This window comes from Miniopterus schreibersii, assembly GCF_964146895.1.
Source record: "Miniopterus schreibersii genome assembly, chromosome: 19".
NCBI classification, from domain to species: domain Eukaryota; kingdom Metazoa; phylum Chordata; class Mammalia; order Chiroptera; family Miniopteridae; genus Miniopterus; species Miniopterus schreibersii.
Window position 1 is genome coordinate 13,720,994 of NC_138119.1, and position 17,595 is coordinate 13,738,588.

General features: G+C 36.8%; 1 protein-coding gene across 5 annotated transcripts in view; it reads right to left on the minus strand.

Moving 5' to 3' along the window:
• The window catches only part of ASH1L (ASH1 like histone lysine methyltransferase), a 109,314-nt gene that overhangs the window by 60,401 nt on the left and 31,318 nt on the right, over nucleotides 1-17,595 (minus strand). For all 5 annotated transcript variants that reach the window (XM_081122251.1, XM_081122247.1, XM_081122248.1 and 2 more), the window contains one exon: nucleotides 565-666. In XM_081122251.1, the coding sequence (XP_080978377.1) occupies nucleotides 565-666 (102 nt within the window). The remainder of the gene's footprint in view (nucleotides 1-564; nucleotides 667-17,595) is intronic.

Sequence of the window (17,595 nt, forward strand, 5' to 3'; positions counted from 1 at the left end):
TAAAAAATGAAAAAGGCATTAAATTTGTGGGTAGAGACATGAACAGAAAACATATATGATTCAGTAATATCTGTGATTATTGGCATTCACTGGGGGTCTTGGAACAGATCCCCCGTGGATAAGGGAGGACTACTGTATGACTAGCTGGACACAAAGAGGTAAAAGAGGAAAACTATTATATTGTTTTAATGTACATTATTACTGATTTTCACATCCCAGAGTGACTTTTTTTATACAATATATTATAAGTCAATACAAATTATAATTTTTATTGCAAGTGTACAATATATATATGTATTTAAATATATCTTTATTAATTTCAGAGAGAGGAAAGAAGAGGGAGAGAGAGATAGAAACTTCAACGATGAGAGAGTGATTGATCAAGCCCGCAACCGGGCATGTGCCCTGACTGGGAATCAAACCCTGATTGCCTGGATCCTAGGTCAACGCTCAACCGCTGAGCCACGCCCAGCCGGGCAAGTGTACAATATTATAATTTAAGTCTATTCACAAGTAACACATGGGAAATTATCTTCAAAGTCTGGTAAAACAAACAGCACTTGCCTGTTGAAGTAGTACTTTCAGATGAAGACCTCTTCCGGGTAGGGCTACAGTTCATACTCTCTGATGGTCGCTGGGAAGACTTATCTGAGGTTGTTTGGGAACCTGGAGAAACACGAAAAGATAGAAATCATAGGAAAATTCAAGTCTAAAAATAATGTTAAACCATTCTGTGTTAGCACTGTAACATTTTAGTTGTTGCCACTGCCATTCCCTGTAATAATACGATTTTTAAGCTGACAATAAGAGGAAAATAAGCAGGGACAAACCACACTAGATGTTGCCGACAGAATTTCACAGGTTTCATACACATAATTTCTCCTGTTAGATTAACCGAGGAACACCTAGTTTTAGTGGAAGAACAAACAGAGTAATTTAGTTTTTATGTATTACTGTGAAATATATAGTTGAGATATTGATAAAAATCACTAACAATATCCTAACCAAATATGTTCCTGATTATTAATTCCAATTCACCATATAAACTGAAAAACAAAACTTACAATGCAACCTGACTGTTTCATTCAATAGAATCAGAGATGAAAATTGAAGGGTTAGACCTAAAATCCACATGCTTTATCTAATCGACAGAGGTCATTTTCATATTCTATGTTTTTCCTCTGCAGCATATTCTAAACGTGACTACTGTATCCATGAAGTAGAATAACCCCCCTTTAAAGCTGTACATTTAAGGTTCTTTGGTTATAAACATAAAAGCTCATGAAGACAAAGAAACTCAATTTCCTTTCAAAAAGTTTCATAGTTCTCCAAAACCCCAAGTCAATGCAGCATAACTTAACACATCTCTTACTGGAGTTTTAAGTATGTCATTCAGGAAAGACTATCTTCCTGAATAAAATATACTTGGTTCTGACTGGATTCCTTATAACTTAAAAAGCTAGCTGTTGAGAATACATAAGGAATGTCCATCTCATGTTTGTCAAAAAACTAGTAGCGCTCTGAAATGTGCACTTTTAATTTGAAAAAAGTTACAAATAAAAAGCCTTACATATAACTGGAGGCACAAAAGGTACAAGAAATCTAATACTTGAAGATGAGATTTTTACGATCTGCCCCTAATAAGAGTTAACTCCTTAATGAAGAAGTGAAGGACAAATTCCTTAATGAAGAAGTGAAGGACAAACTGAAGAACTGAGTGCAGCTAAGTTTCTAGTATCTCCCTTTCTCTACAAGAAAAAGTAAACTGTGAGCTTTATTTTAATTACATAATATCTTCAATCACATCACTGCAAATACTCTTTTAGCAGACTCTTAGGATTGCTCAGGTGAGATATGAGACTATGGATTGCCTTTCAAGATTAACAAGTTAGATTTCTGGGAAATTGATGTTGTGATAGTACATCCTACTTCTGAAACACAGTGATAATTAAGGCAAGATCTAATCAAGAAGCAAGGTTGTTTATTATCGAATCTTAAAAATAGATACAAAGGGATTTAAAAACCCCTAGACTGTGGTTCAGATAAGATTTCCATCACATAGCTAAATACAGTAAAATACCTAAGAAGTAAAAGCCCAGATATCAATGAAGACATATATTTGAGTATTAATACTGGAAAATTTATATAATGGACAGATAAATATTTCCTACTCAGACACAGAGCCAGACAGAAGACAAAAGCGGCCAAGAAGCTTGAGACATAACTGAACTCCCTTTATTACTCTTCTCTTGATGAATGGGAAAACAATCCTACATTAAGTGCTAAGGAAAGAAAGGTTGGAGAGCACTTTCTATAGAGTCTTTTCTCTCAATCACAAACTAACATTTATTGAATATAGTTTATATGCTTGGTACTATGCCAGACCTTGTAGAGGTTGGGGGATAGATATAAAAACAGTCTGTCCTCAAGGAGCTTATTTAGGGTCATGTATGTCAGCATGTATTACATTTCAGGTGGCATTTGTGCCATCCACTCTTGAGCTCCGTCTTCAGTTTCTATGCTATTTGGTAACATTTCCCAAATTCCTTGGTCATCTTCAAGAAATTCTTGATGAAGGCTTCAACTATACCTTTGATCATCAGGATATCCTGAGAATCACCCTGCCTGGCCTCACCCACCTCAGGGTAAAAGAGGGTACAGGCACTTTCTTCAAAGCTCCTTCTTTTGGTGGCATCTGGAGCTGCAGAGGAGGCAGTGGGAGGTGGAATGGGGGTCAGATCCCCGGAGATCGTTATTGGCAGCATTGTACAGCAATTCCTGAGAAACTGAAACAATTGAGAAAGAGATGGCTTAGCTTACTTAGCTTCTGAGCCATTTTTCATTTCCTGAAAGTAATGGAGGCCAGCAGCCTATTCTTAGGATTTAATAGGAGATTAGAATAAAACTTCATTCAGGAAGGTTCTCATTTTCATTTTTAAGTCTGTTTGAATTCCCTGTTCAGACAGAACTGTTCTTGACAATATTCCATATTTGAGGGGAATCAAGTTGTATTCCTGAGACACAGACCTCTAGGGCTTGGTAATCATCAGATCTGGACCCTTACTTCATTTTAAAACATTGCTTAAGCAGTGAGAGAATGAGGATACCTGAAAAAAATATTACCTAAGGATGTAAAGCAACCAGGTTTAAGACTGGAAAATGATGATGTAAACTTATGTGCAAGAGGCAGCAACCTATAAAAGACGTTCAAAAGCAGGTCAAAACTGGCCTAATCATATGAAATCTGAAAACATTATCTCCCAAACTGCCAGAAGTATACTGTTTTATAAGCGCCATCATGCAATTGGGTGGCTGGGGAACAGCAAGATAATACCCAAAGAGAACAAGCATGTTCATTTCAAAGGAGACCAACGTACCTATGCTTCAAAACCTAAAACAGAATGCAATGCACAACTGAGTGTAGTATAGTCTTACGTACATGGACTATGGAGTAAGGCATGGTGAGCTTGATTCCTGGCTCTGCTACAAATTAAACTATAAGATGTAGGCAAGTAAACATATTTGAAGGTTGGATTATTAAAGCACTCTAACTCACATTATGCTCAATTAGGAACTGGAACTAATTTAAAATATCAAGCATTTCTCTTAAATAAGAAGTACTAGTAAAATAAGTACCTCCATTTAATAAGTACTAGATAGCTACCTCCAAGGCTGGTAGGTAACTGTGAGGTTGGAAGAAGCTCCTATTAAGTGAATCTTCTAATTCAGATTTTTCCCTGTAGCTTCTCCAGGGTTGGGATTATGTTCTGGATTACATCAGTAAAACCAGATGTGCCCAAATAATGAGTCACAACCTGAAAGTGTCTGGCTTTCTATTCAGCTCTATACCAGGGAAGTAAGTAGTTTTCTGTTTTTCCTATTTGGCTCTTTGGTTCTTCTAAATCATGGTTCATTCCTCAGGGGAGTTACTGCTTTGTTGCTGTCTCTACCATGTGACAAATGTTTATTCGTATCTCATAACTGGTCATTTTATATCGTCCTAGAGGGATATGTGAAGACTCTCCATTATTAACAGGGCAAGAAGTTTGTCTGTATTTCAGTTCAAGAAAATCAGATACTTCCTCAGATAATACACACGATGAACACATGTAATTTTAATTTTAGATACCAGAGTGTTCCATAATTTTTCATTTCAGTATAGTGTAAAGCCAAATAATTAAGTACTTTAGACGTAAACAATGAATATAAATGGGAATTCCTCAATTCACAAAACTATTAGGTAGAAACACTACTGAGTGTCCCATCACTTAAACAGCTTCAGAAATAGGTTTAGAAATTCTACACGCATAAATGAAGCAGAAAATATAGATTAAGCACTAAATAAAATTGGACTTCAACATAAATGTAAGCTGATTACTACACACACAAAAAAATTTCAATTAGAAAAATAGAAGCCTTCATGTAAAAAAAAGTAGGCAGACTACTAGTAAGGAGGGAAATTGAAAAGAGAATATCATAAACTGGGATAATAGAAAAGGAATTAAGAATTAAAAACAAACTTGGAAATGTGACGGAGCCCTGGAAGTTGTTTTGATAGTAGGATCTCTAAATTTTATTTGGCCACTACTCAATGAGCTTTTAAAGATTAAGACAGGTTCTATGTCAAATTAGACAAAAAGGGGAAAGATGGTACTTTTATATAGCAAAACCTTAAGATGAAACCATGGATAAGAATGCCAGAAAGTTGAAACAATAAAAAAGAACATAACTGCATTTTAAAGGGATAAGAATCTGGAAATCTTCACATTATACATGACAAGTGGAAACCAAGATGATGTTCTAAAGTTGATCTGTCATAGGACATCTTGATTGATGCTTACACAGGAGGAAATGAAACAAATCTAAGATAAAAAAAGGAATGCTACATTTACAGACGCCTGGGTGTAACGATAGAGTCAAATGGGCAAAGATATCGGCATAAATAGAGAAAATTCCCACTGATAATAGTGTCTGTGGGGATGGGGAAAGGCATCACAAAGAAAACACTGGAATAAAGGTTCAAACTAATTCACTGAAGCCCTGAGTATCCTAGACAACAAAATGAGGAATTTACAAATGTAAATTAGCAAAAAAACCCCACAGTGAATGAAGCCAACAGTTGGATAAAATGTGTATTTCTTTAGTTTAAATCCATTATTAAAACTTTCATAACTTAATAAAACATGACTTTTGGTCATGCACTGTTGGGAGTCCAACTCTAAAGATCCAAGTAACTACACAATGGTTTGAATGAGCAGGTTAGGTTCTTTGATGTTTCTAATGCTAGAAAGAAATACCTTTGAGTAAACTAGGGTAAAACAGAGTTAAGTATGCTAGATTTGAAAGGATACTGTGCAATAGTCAGTTCAAAGATGAGAAAAATTTATTGTAAAGTAACATATTTGAAACAAATTTCTAATTTTTAAATCACTCCTTTCCACCGAAACTAAAATAGTTGCAAAATTTTAAGAAAGAAATTCCTCTTCTTTTATCATTTATAAGTCAAGGCTATCAGCAATGTTCATTAAACAATGACCAAATCAAAACTGATAATAAAAATGGATACCATAGTAAAAGCATATGAGCATAAAATACCAAACTATTCAAAAACATCTGATCAAGTTTTTTTGTTTCAAGTTTTGAATCCTTTGCTGTTTCACAGTTCATAGTAGCCCTGGAAGTTTCTTTTGAATGAGGTGACTGCTGAGATAAGAGTTGGTTCCACAATAAAAACAGCTGATTCCAATTTTGAGAAATACACTTACTGAAAGTAATACATTTTATCTGACTCACCAATTAAATGTACTGAGAGGGAATGATTCAGAGCCTATGCTGGCGATTTTTAAGCTAAAAAGTCTGTTTTTCTCCATTTTATTTTTTCTCTCTTCTGTTTTTTTGCTTTTGGGTTTTTCTCCTTCTAATTAGGCTTTTCTCATGTCCAAAACAGTTCACTGAAATGAAATTCCTCTGGAAATTCCCCAAACTGCACTAACCACCACAATCAATTTTCTGATTTCATCTCCACATGTTCACACTTCACTTATGGGTGTTATAAATCAGAAATTTCTGACCAATGCTTACGTTCTTCAGTTAAAAAGAAAACAAAGCTCAGTATACTTTGCTTCAACCATTATGCTTTTACAGTGAATACACTTTTTCTGAACAAAAAAATTTACCCCTAATTTATTCTTAGTGGATAGTTATCAACAGCTACAATAATTTCCCACTGTATGCTTTTTCTATAATTTGTAATCTATAAATGCAAAAATACTACATGATAGTGCTCACCCCATTTTTAAAATCAGGTTGCAGGTTCTGGCATATACTGCCAGCTATGAGTTGAAATGCTAGAAAACAGGAATGGAATACCTGACACTTCAGGTCACAAACTCTTTCTCATTAGGCCTAGTTCATGTCTACCTAACACAGATACTTACTAAATAGAATTAGTTACCAGGATCGGGTGAAACCTGGGCTCACTTAAAGTGTATAATTTCGTTACAATTTCATTTGCAACAAGCTGATTTTAGAATGTTAGTAGATAAGTTAGTATAGAAGACTATGTAACTTAAGAAAAACACTTAACCACCACATGCACATCATTTAAACAATTAGGCCTGTTACTCTTTTTAAAGCTTTATGAGATTTAATTTGCTTAGTCCCAAACTGCTTGAGTGATTCAGTCTGAGTGCCTAACTATTAAAAAGGTTAAATGCCTTGCTCCAGACTACATAGGAAGGACTATCATTCCTGCCTGTGTCACTGATCTGATTTCATTTAATTTTCCTCAATTACATCAACATATCAAATATGTCTGTTTTATTCCAACTAACACAGTTATTCTCCCAATAACTCTAGTACTCTCCGGGCACCATACATGGTTATTACAGTACTGACTATATTGCCTGTGCTGTACTTTATATCCCTGTGATCACCAATTTGTACTTCTTAATCCCTTCACCTTTTTCACCCCGGTCCTCTGACCTATCAAATGGCAACCATCAATTTGTTCTCTGTATGAGTTTGTTTCTGTTTTGATTGTTCATTTGTTTGTTAGAATCCACATATAAATAAAATGGCATTTGTCTTTGTCTGACTTACTTCACTTACCATAATACCCCATAAGTTCATCCACGTTGTTTGTTGCAAATAGTAAGATTTCTTTTTTTTTTTTTTTAATGTCTTTATTGATCTCAGAGAGAGGGAGAGGGAGATATATAAACATCAATGATGAGTTACTGATCGGCTGCCTCCTGCACGCCCCCGACTGGGGATTGAGCCCACAACCTGGGCATGTGCCCTGGCGGGGAATCTAACCGCGATCTCCTGGACCCTAGGTCTACACTCAACCTCTGAGACATGCCCGGCTGGGCTCTTCTTTTTTTAATCCCTACCCAAGGGCATGCTTAGAGAGGAATTGGATGGGGGAGGGAAGAGAGAGAGAAACATCGATGTAAGAGGGAAAGATGGATCAGTTGCTTTCTGTACGTGCCAGAACAGGAATTGAACCCAAAACCCAGATATGTGCACTGACCAGGAATCAAACCAGTTAACATTTCGGTGCACAGGATGATGCTCAACCAAGTGAGCGAGCCACTCTGGCCGGGCACTCTGTATGTCTTTGGATTGGAGTATTTAATCCACTTACATTTACATAATCATAACTACACTTAATGTAATTATTCCTATTTTATTTTTCATATTTTTAATTTTCCCCTTTCATCTTCTTAAAGAAGTCCCTTTAACTGTTCTTGTAATGCTAGTTGACTGATGAATTCCTTTAGCTTTTCTTGTCTGGTTAGCTCTTCATTTCTCCTTGGATTCTAAGTAATAGTCTTTCAGGATAATCTTGGTTGTAGGTCCTTGTTTTCATCACTTTGTTTCTAATCCCTTCTGGTATGAAAGCTCTCTCTTGATAAATCAGCTGACAGTCTTATTGGAGCTCCCTTGTATGTAACTCACTGCTTTTCTCATGCTGCTTTTAAGATTCTCTTTCTGGCATTTTAATCATGATGTGTCTTGGTTTGGGCCTCTTTGGGTTCATCTTGTTTGGGTCTCTTTGCACTTCCTGGACTTGTATGTCTACCTCTTTCACCAGGTTAGGAAAGTTTTCAGTCATTATTGCTTCAAATATGTTCCCCATCACTTGTTCTCTCCTCCTTCTGGTCACTTACCCCTATGATGTAAATGTCCAGAGGTCACTTAAATTATCCTCATTAAAAAATAAGGTTTTTTTCCCTTTTGCTGTTCCAATTGGGTATTTTTTACTACCTTGCATTACAAATTGCTGATTCAATTCTCTGCTTATTGTAATCTGCTGTTGATTCCATCTAATGTAGTCTTCATTTCAGTTACTGTATTCTTCACTTCTGGACAGGTTATTTTTTATGGTTTCTCTCTCTTTCTGTAAGTTCTGAGTTATCTGTTCTTCCCCTAAACTCACTAAGCATCCTTACAAACAGTGTTTTTGAACTCTGTATCTGGTAGATTGTCTCCATTTTTATGTTCTTTTTCTGCAGTTTTGTCCTGTTCTTTCATTTGTCTGTCTCATTTTGGCAGCCTCCCTGCACCTCTTTCTATGTATTAGGTAGACCTGCTATGTCTCTCAGCCTTCACAGGGTGGCCTTATGTAGTAGGTGTCTTGTACAGGTCCAGTGGCAGACTCTCAGGCCACCTGAGCTGAGTGCTCCAAGGGTGTCCCTTGTGTGGGTGTTGTGTGCCCTCCTGTTGTTGAGCCTTGATTGTTGCTGGCATTTCAGTTGGTGGGACTGACCCTCAGGCTGACTGGCTGTGAGAATTGTACATGACAACAGCACATCAGCTGTTGTTCAGCAGCTGACCCCACAGAGTGGGATTTGCTTTGGTGGGGCTCTCATGCTTGCAGAGTCCACCCTTTGGGTGTGTCATTTGTGGAGCTAATTAGATCGTGGTCTGGTGTTGTCTGAAGCTGGCCACCAGATGTGCTGGTTCTGGACCTCTTGGGAGTTGTTCTGATATAGGCCCAGGGAAGTCACTGCCTATATCTGACCCAGGGCCACCTGGTAGGAGCTACAAAGTGATCTGTGGTTGGTAGTTGTCTATGCTGGGCTTGGAGGTGCCCTGAAGAGGCTAGATGCCACTAGTGCCAGGGGCCACTTAGGAAGAGGTAAAGGGCACGCAGAAGTTAGCGGCAGTTTGGGGTCTGCAAATCTTTTGAGAGATTTTAAGTCCATAGTGTCGGCAGAGGCTGGGTGCTTGTAAGAAACAGCTGCTAAAAGAAGTTCAGGATGGGGCAAGACTCCAGGAATCACCAGAGTGGAACCAGTGGTGTTAACTAAGTAGATGAACTCAGATATGGCACTCACCTGCACCTGATGGCTGTTGGGAGAGAGCTCAACAAAGGAACAGCGGTGCCTGCCAGGACTTCTGTCGGGGAGAGAGCTGCCCCTCCAGCCCTTGCCCTGAAGCCAGACAATTCAGTTTCTCCCCGCAAGCCCCCGGAGCTTTTCAAGCTTCTGTCCTTTCTCTGGAACTTAGGATGAGTGGAGTCTGTGCTTGGGCCCTTTAAGAGGACTACTGGGTTTACGATAGCCATCTGCCTCACCCGGATGGAATACCCACTGATTTTCACAGACACACATTGAGAGGATTCCTCTTCCCAGTACTGGTGCTCTGGGCTGGGGAGCCTGCTATGGGGCTGGGAATCCTTCCTGCTCAGAGAGGACCTCCGCAACGGAGATACCCATCTTGATACTTAACCACTACATGTGGGGAAGGCTCAGCCCATTTTGAGTCTCCATCCCTCCTACCAATCTTATTGTGGCTTCTTCTTTATATCCTTAGTTACAGGCGTTCTGTTCACCTATTCTTCAGGTGGTTCTCAAGGGTGGTGGTTCTATAATTTAGTTGCAATTTTGATGTAGTCATGGGAGGAGGTGAGCATAGTGTTTACTTCTCCATCTTGACTGAAAGTTGCTGGTAGTCCACTCTTTAAAAAAAACTGGCTTTGAAATCATTTTAAATTTATAGAAAAGTTGTAAAGACAGTACAGAGCAAGAATTCTCTTCCTTTATCCAACTTCCCCTAATTTTAACATTTTACATAATTATGGTACATTTGTCAAAACTATGAAATTAACATTGATATAATTTTTTGACTTATTTCCTTTTACTGTTCCAGAGTCCAATTTAGGATATCACATTGTCTTTAGTTCTCATGTCTCCTTAATCTTCTCTGATCTGTGACAGTTCCTCAATTTTTCCTTGTTTTTTTAGGTCCTTGATACATTTGAGTACTGGTCAGATATTTTGTACGATGTCCTTTTTAAAAAAATGTTTTCTTATATGTTTTCTTATGTTATGGATTTTTGGAAAGAATACCAGCATCGTGAAGTTCCCTTCTAATCATATTATATCACCACTTAATCATATTAAGTCACCACGATGACTTACTATTGGTGAAGTTAGCCTTGTACTTGGTTAAGGTGCTATTAGGTCTCTTTACTATAAGGTTACTTACTATTTTTTTCCTTTCCATAGTCTGTTCTTTGGAACTAGGTCACTAAACCCAGCCCATAATTAACAATAAGGGAATTAAGTTCTACCTCCTTGAAGGGAGTAGTTTACATGTTATAAGGAAGATTTCTCCAGTTCCTCCATTTATTTAATCATTTAATGGCATTGGCATGGACTCATCGATATTTACCTTATTCTTTAGGTTAAAATCCAATACTCCTACTTATTTTGTTGCTTAAATTGTTCCAGCTTTGGCCCTTGAGAGCTGTTTTAGGATAACAATCTCATGAAGGTAACTGACAATTTTGTAATACACCATATAGTAAGTAGTTTTTTTGGACACTGTAACAGGATATCAATTAATATATAATGAATATATCTTCAAGTCATGTATGGAAAAAATATCAACTGAAGACCAAGGTCAATTAAAAATAACATGATGTTTAGTTACGCTCTTTTTAAAAAATATATCTTTATTGATTTCAGAGAGAGGAAAGGAGAGGGAGAGAGATAGAAACATCAATGATGAGAGTCATTGATTGGCTGCCTCTTGCACGCCCCTGACTGGGGATCAAGCCCGCAACCCGGGCATGTGCCCTGACAGGGAATCCAACTGCCACCTCCTGGGTCCTAGGTCAAAGCTCAACTGCTGAGCCATGCCCAGCTGGGCTAGTTATGCTCTTTTTATTTAAGAAGAAAAACTGTGTGACACTGACATAGTCACAGATTGGAAAAATGCAATTATTTCCCTGACATTACAAGGAAAAAGTAAATAATAAACTAGTCAGAATTACTACAAAATTTAAAGCTGTAATTATTTCAATTATCTGCATTTCCTCATTTCTCTTTCATTCCTTAACCCCCAGAAATCTAACATCTGACACTATGGCAACGGCTCTTAGATCACAAAAGGTAATCTGCCAAAGCAAACTGTCTACTTTTAGTTCTTATCTAACTGATGTCTGTAGCACCTGGCACTCTTGACACTAGCTCCCTTAGGAAACCCAGTGTGTTCACCCTAAATATCACTCATGGCTCCTCATGGCTTCAACAATCACATCTAAAACTTGTATGTTCAGGTTTGATTTTTCCTTTGAACAACAGATCCTTTCATCTCACTGAACAGCATAAACCCACATCCTATGTCTATCTCCAACTTTCACCTTTTGCATACCTACCTCCTTTCATTTAATTACATCACCAACCAACTGCCCAAGAGGGGTATCTTGAATACATTCTAAAATCTTTCCCCCTTTCCTTCCCTTTTTGTAAATCTACTGCTGAATGTCTTCACTATTACTAAGTTAAAGCCCCTATAATATCTGGGTGGGACAATTTGCAAACTGGTCCACCTGATCTTTCTCTAATCCATCTATCATACAGTGATCAATATAAACTCAGAAAAATTGTTGTTCTGCTTTAAAATCCGTAACTTCCCATTGCCTATAGCGTAAGCCCCAAACTCCTTGGCATCTTATATAAACAAGAGGCTTTATGATCTACCTTTGCCTATCTTTCCAGCCTGATCTCCTGGGTCCCAGATCAGACTATTTACAGTTACCTAAACACAGTATCAGACCCAGAGAAGCTTATTTATGAAATACAGTCTTCACCTTCTATTCCTTGCATAATGAATCAAAACATTTTCCTAGCTCCTTTTACGTAAGTCCCTCTCTTTTGTGCTCCCCAAAACATGTTGTGAATATCTCAACTTTAGCAGCTATCAACAATTATTTGTATACATGTCTATGTTTTCTGATAAACTATAAATTCCTTGAGAGCAGAAATTGTATCTTATTCATGTATGTATTTTTTGCACTTGGAAAACAACAGATACAGAATAATTGCTGAAGCAACAGCTACTATCAAAATAGTTAAGGTTGAAAAATCTAATATATAAGGCTTTGCCTAAATAAAACAAGTTCTTATATTCAAAGTGATCCAAATAGAAGATACCTCATGATTTATTTAGTACTTTTAACTTATTGTCCTTAACTAAAAATCTTGTTCTCAACTGGTTTTAAGCAGATAGGTAAGCCAATTTTCATGTGTACCTGAAATAAAATTCCTATTAGAAAACAAGCCCCACTAATATCCACTTATCAACAATTGTGAAGAGGAGAGATTCCATGATACAGACCAATTAACAGAAGAATTTAAACTTGTGATATAATAAATAATACAGGGGTGGGCAACAGGTTTACAGTTGTTTATATGGAAAATAGTACAATAATTAATAAATAACACAAAAATAAACTGTTTCAGGACTCACAACCGTAAGCCTACTTTTTGCCCACACCTGTATATCTGTTCTTGGTCTCTGATTCCCAGCATAGTTTCAAAAACCCTTGGAATTCCCTGAGTATAGAAGTGTCCTTGTTATAACAAAGAGGTAACTTAAGGTAGATTATGAGATAGCCTCAGAATGGGGGTTGGCCACTAGAAAAACCAACCACATGATTAGAGGGGTGAAACTTTGGGCCAGCCCAATCTACAGTGGATGGAGGGGAGTTACAGACTGAGTTCAAGTACATGGCCCATTCATGCCTATATAATGAAGCCCCAATCAAAACTCTGGACACACAGGCCTACTGGAGCTTCCTGATTGATGAATATAATGATGTGCTAGGAGGGCAACACATCCACAAAGAGAGGGCATGGAAGCTCTGTGTCCCCCTTACTGCCCAGACAATGCCCCATGCATCTCTTCAATTCCTAATCGATATCCTTAATAATAAAACTGTAATCATAAGTGGTTTCAGTAAGTTCTATGATTAGTTCTACCAAATTATCAAAACTGAAGGATTGCAGGAAGCCCCAAATTTGTAGCTTGCTGGGCAGAAGTGTGAGGGAACTGGGGATGATGAAATTTTCGGCTGGCATCTTAAGTGGAGGCAGTCATCAAAGGATTTTTCTCTTAAGTTGTGAGGTCTTCCCTAACTGCAGGTAGTATCAGAAAAGAAATGAAGACTGGTGACAGAGAACTGGTGTCAGAACAGTGACTTCAGAGAGGTCTCAATGTTTTTGTGTTATTTTTTTAAAAGAGAAGGGCAAAAAGGGCAAGTTCTTGTTTTTAAAGCTGATATTTTTGCATTGGATAAATTTCCCTCTCACATTCCCTGAGGACCCTGAAATCCAGCCTCACATTCATACTCACTCCGACTCATTTATATGGCCTCTTGGGTGCCTTTAATGGCCATGTACATGTACATTCAACTACTTAACCTGTCATCTCACCTCACCTTAACCTCAGTTTCTCCAACTCTTACAAGCTTCTTCTCACAACCCTTAAATTAGGGGCCTCAAACTCAAATGCTCTTTAGTGCTAGACACAACCTCTTAAATAGCTGAATTGGGCCATATATAACACACAACAGGAAACTGATGGACTGTGGCAAACTGAAGAATGCATGCCCCAACTAAAGGGGGCTGGTGATGGATGCCACTATGAGACCCAGCCATTAATGTAATCCAGAATATGTTGATTGTTATCAGATGTTCCCAATTTTCACATTTCAGCAATTAACGTTTTAAAAACTGTAGGGAGCCCTAGCCGCTGTGGCTCAGTTGGCTGAGCATCATCCTATGTGCCGAAAGGCTGCCGGTTCGATTTCCAGTCAGAGCACATACCCAGGTTGTGGGCTTGATCCCCAGTAAGGGTGTGTACGGGAGGCAACCAATTGATGTTTCTCTCTCATATCAATGTTTCTCTCTCTCTAAAAATCAATTGAGAAGAATACCAGTATAATATGGAAGTTGTGTGAATTCATAAATGATTTTTCAAAGCACATTAATGTTTTGAAGCACCAAGTTAGCAGCAGAGCAAAGAATACACTAACAAAAACTAAATGCAGTAAACCATGAAGCAAAGCAGTTTTGTTCGGAATGGCAATGCATCCCACATTCTTCCTTATGGCTTCAACTGGTCACAAACTTACCTACAAGAGCTAATTTTGTGGTTTTCACCAATCTTCACACAAAAGAAACAAACCAGGAAAATAAACCAGAACCAGCTATACCTGGCATCACTTCATTTATCTGCCAATGATACACTTTTGCGCCTACAACTGAGCAGCTTCATACCTTCTTTATAGCCCTTTCTATCAAGCTACCTTCCTATTTTCCTAAAAAGTTAAGTCCTCTGTTTACTATAATATTTTTTTAATTTATTAAACAATTTAACACATATTTTTAACTACAGCTGGTATATTTTAGAATTATTCTTTTTCTTGGTGCTCTGGTTACAAAGTTGCATAGGTTTTGAGAATCTCCTCCCAACTCTATCTTTCTCAGAAGCCATTTAATTTTTAGTGAATGATTCTGCCAAACAAGTTTTTTAAAAACTCATAGTGAAATGCCCATATCTCCAGCCCAAACATCTCTATTGAGCTCCAGAACTAGATACCCAACTGCCTGCTCGACACCTTCACTTGAATGTTCTAAAGGCATCACAAAGTTTATACAAACTAAAAAGCAAACTGTGCTCTCCCTAAATCTGCTCTTCCTGTCTTCTCTGTATTAAGGCAAAGCACCACAATCTCCCAAATGTCCACATAGAGTCTGCCCTCATCTAAGTAACATCATTTCATCTAGACTACTGCAGTTGCCTGCTGTAACTATTTCTATCCTCTACAATTCAATGTTCGCACATGAGCCAGAATGATCTTTAAAATCAATATTCCTCTGCCTCTTGCTGTTAGTATAAAAATCCAAAATCTTTAACATATGGTTTCTGGTTTCTTTCTTTCACCACAACTCTCTCACCATCTTTTTCTTTGTAGTCCCTCTTCTACCACAATGGTGGCTTCTCATCTTTCAAGTTTCAACTTTTTATCTCAAGCAATAGCTAATAATTCTTATCTAAATAGATACCATTTTCACCCCAATTATTCACCCTAACAATGTTATAGTAACTTAACAGTATTTTTCTCAATTATGCCATTATTTACATGCTTACCACTGTGTTATCTTTCTTCACTAAGCTGAAAGTTAATGAGGCCAGATATCATGTCTATTCTCTCTTCTATATGCCAGTGATTAGAAGAATGCTAGATGTTTTGAGATTCAATAAATAAATAAATGAGTCAATGAATGAAAATAAATAAGTGGAATTCTATTTACTGCTGCTCATCCTTCAGGTAACAGTTTAGGTCCCCTTTTCAGGGCAGCCTTGCTGAGTTAGGACCCCATTTCATGCTCTCATAGAACCCTGTACTTTAAAAATAAATAAATAAATAAATAAATAAATAAATAAACAAACATACATATATACACACACACACCGCTTATAAAAATTTTAATGACATTTAATGTGTAATTATTTTGTTTATTACCCATCTCCTCCACTATAAGTTCCATGAGAACAATAAACCTATTATATCACAAGTACCTACAAAGTAGAATGTCTAGCAGATAGTAAATATTCAAAAACTGTTGATTAAATATTTGTCAAAAATTCACTGAGATGATTACTAGACTCATTGTGGTGATGGCTTTGTAAGGTATGTAAATGTTGAATCACTATGTTGTACACCTGAAACTAATACAATACTGTATGTCAACTGTAATTAAAAATAAAATTTAAAAATAAACAAAATCTAGTAAGTTTAGCAGTACACATCTTACCTTCTCCAAGAGTATTATAATTAAATACTTTACTAAAAGGTCTCAGATTGCCTAGCTCTCTATCATTAAACAAACTTTAAAGATGTAAACAACATTTTTGTTGAATGAACCCAATTAAAGTTTAAGATTTTTTTTCTCTTTATTACACTGTTAAAAACTAAAGAATACTCAGCTTTTCTACCAAGGCAGCGTTTATTTTTCAAAAGTTCATGAATAATGAAAATCAGGAACAAAAACTTGTTTTTGAGGGCTTTATCATTTCCTGAAATGCACAAGTTTTTAATCTTTTGGGTGAATAATACTAATTAACATCTGTGTGCTTACTATGTGTAAGTCACTTTGAAAAACACTCCTTATAATAACCATACTAATCCCATTTTATAGGAAGTGATATTGAAGCTTAAAAAGTTTACTTGGAGAATTTGATGAAATGTATGGATTTTCTCCTGGAACAATACACACTTTACTTACATCAGAGGTTCTCATGGACTTCCTAGAGTTATTTACAAACACTCAGGGTTGAAATCTTTGATTAAAAAAAACCTCCTGAGTTAGATATCTACGATTTTCAACTTATGTGCTGCAAGAGGCACACTGGTGTGCCGCAAGAATTTTTAAAACATGCAATACCCGATTATTTAGTCAGAGGCACTGACTTTTTACCCAACACAATAATAGCCATCCAGTGTGAATGAATAAAAATTATACCTATTTTTTTTGGTCAGACTGGCAAAATACAGTATTTTTATGTGTGCCATAAGATGAAAAAGGTTGAAAATGGCTGTTCCATATAAACAGGCAATAATTCCTCTTTCTTAATTTCTATCTTTTCAATTCTTAAAAGATACATTCTAGACATTACAAATGCATTATTTAAATTTGTTTCATGTCATTTTATATCCATTTGAAGCTGTTTGCATAGATACTTAAAGGTACTCTGCAAAATGAAGTTCCTCTGAATATTTAAATTTTATGAAGTTGATAATTTGAGTTATCAATTATTTGAATGCTTAGATTTTTATTGAGACATAAAGGATAAATACTCTTCCTATAACATAGAAGCATTTATAATTATTGGATTAGTGTATACAAAATATTCTGCATAGCTACTAACAGATATCTGTGAACCATTTCTCACTAAAGAAACTGTAATAGCCTACTTGCATAAGAAAAATATATCATTTTTCTTGGTTTCCAAAAGATGATTATTTCTTGTTTTGATAATGATCTCTCTTCTCAAAACTCAAAATTAATGCAAAGACAAGCCTTATCTTGTTTCTTACAGCTATTAAAAATGAGAACTTCGCCTTGGCCAGTGTGGCTCAGTTGGTTGAGCATTGTCCCATGCAACAAAGGGTCACTGGTTTGATTCCTGGTCAGGGTACATGCCCAGGTTGTGGGTTTGATCTCTGGATGGAGTGCATATAGGAAGCAACCGATTGGTATTTCTCTCTCCTTTTCTAAGTCAATAAAAAAA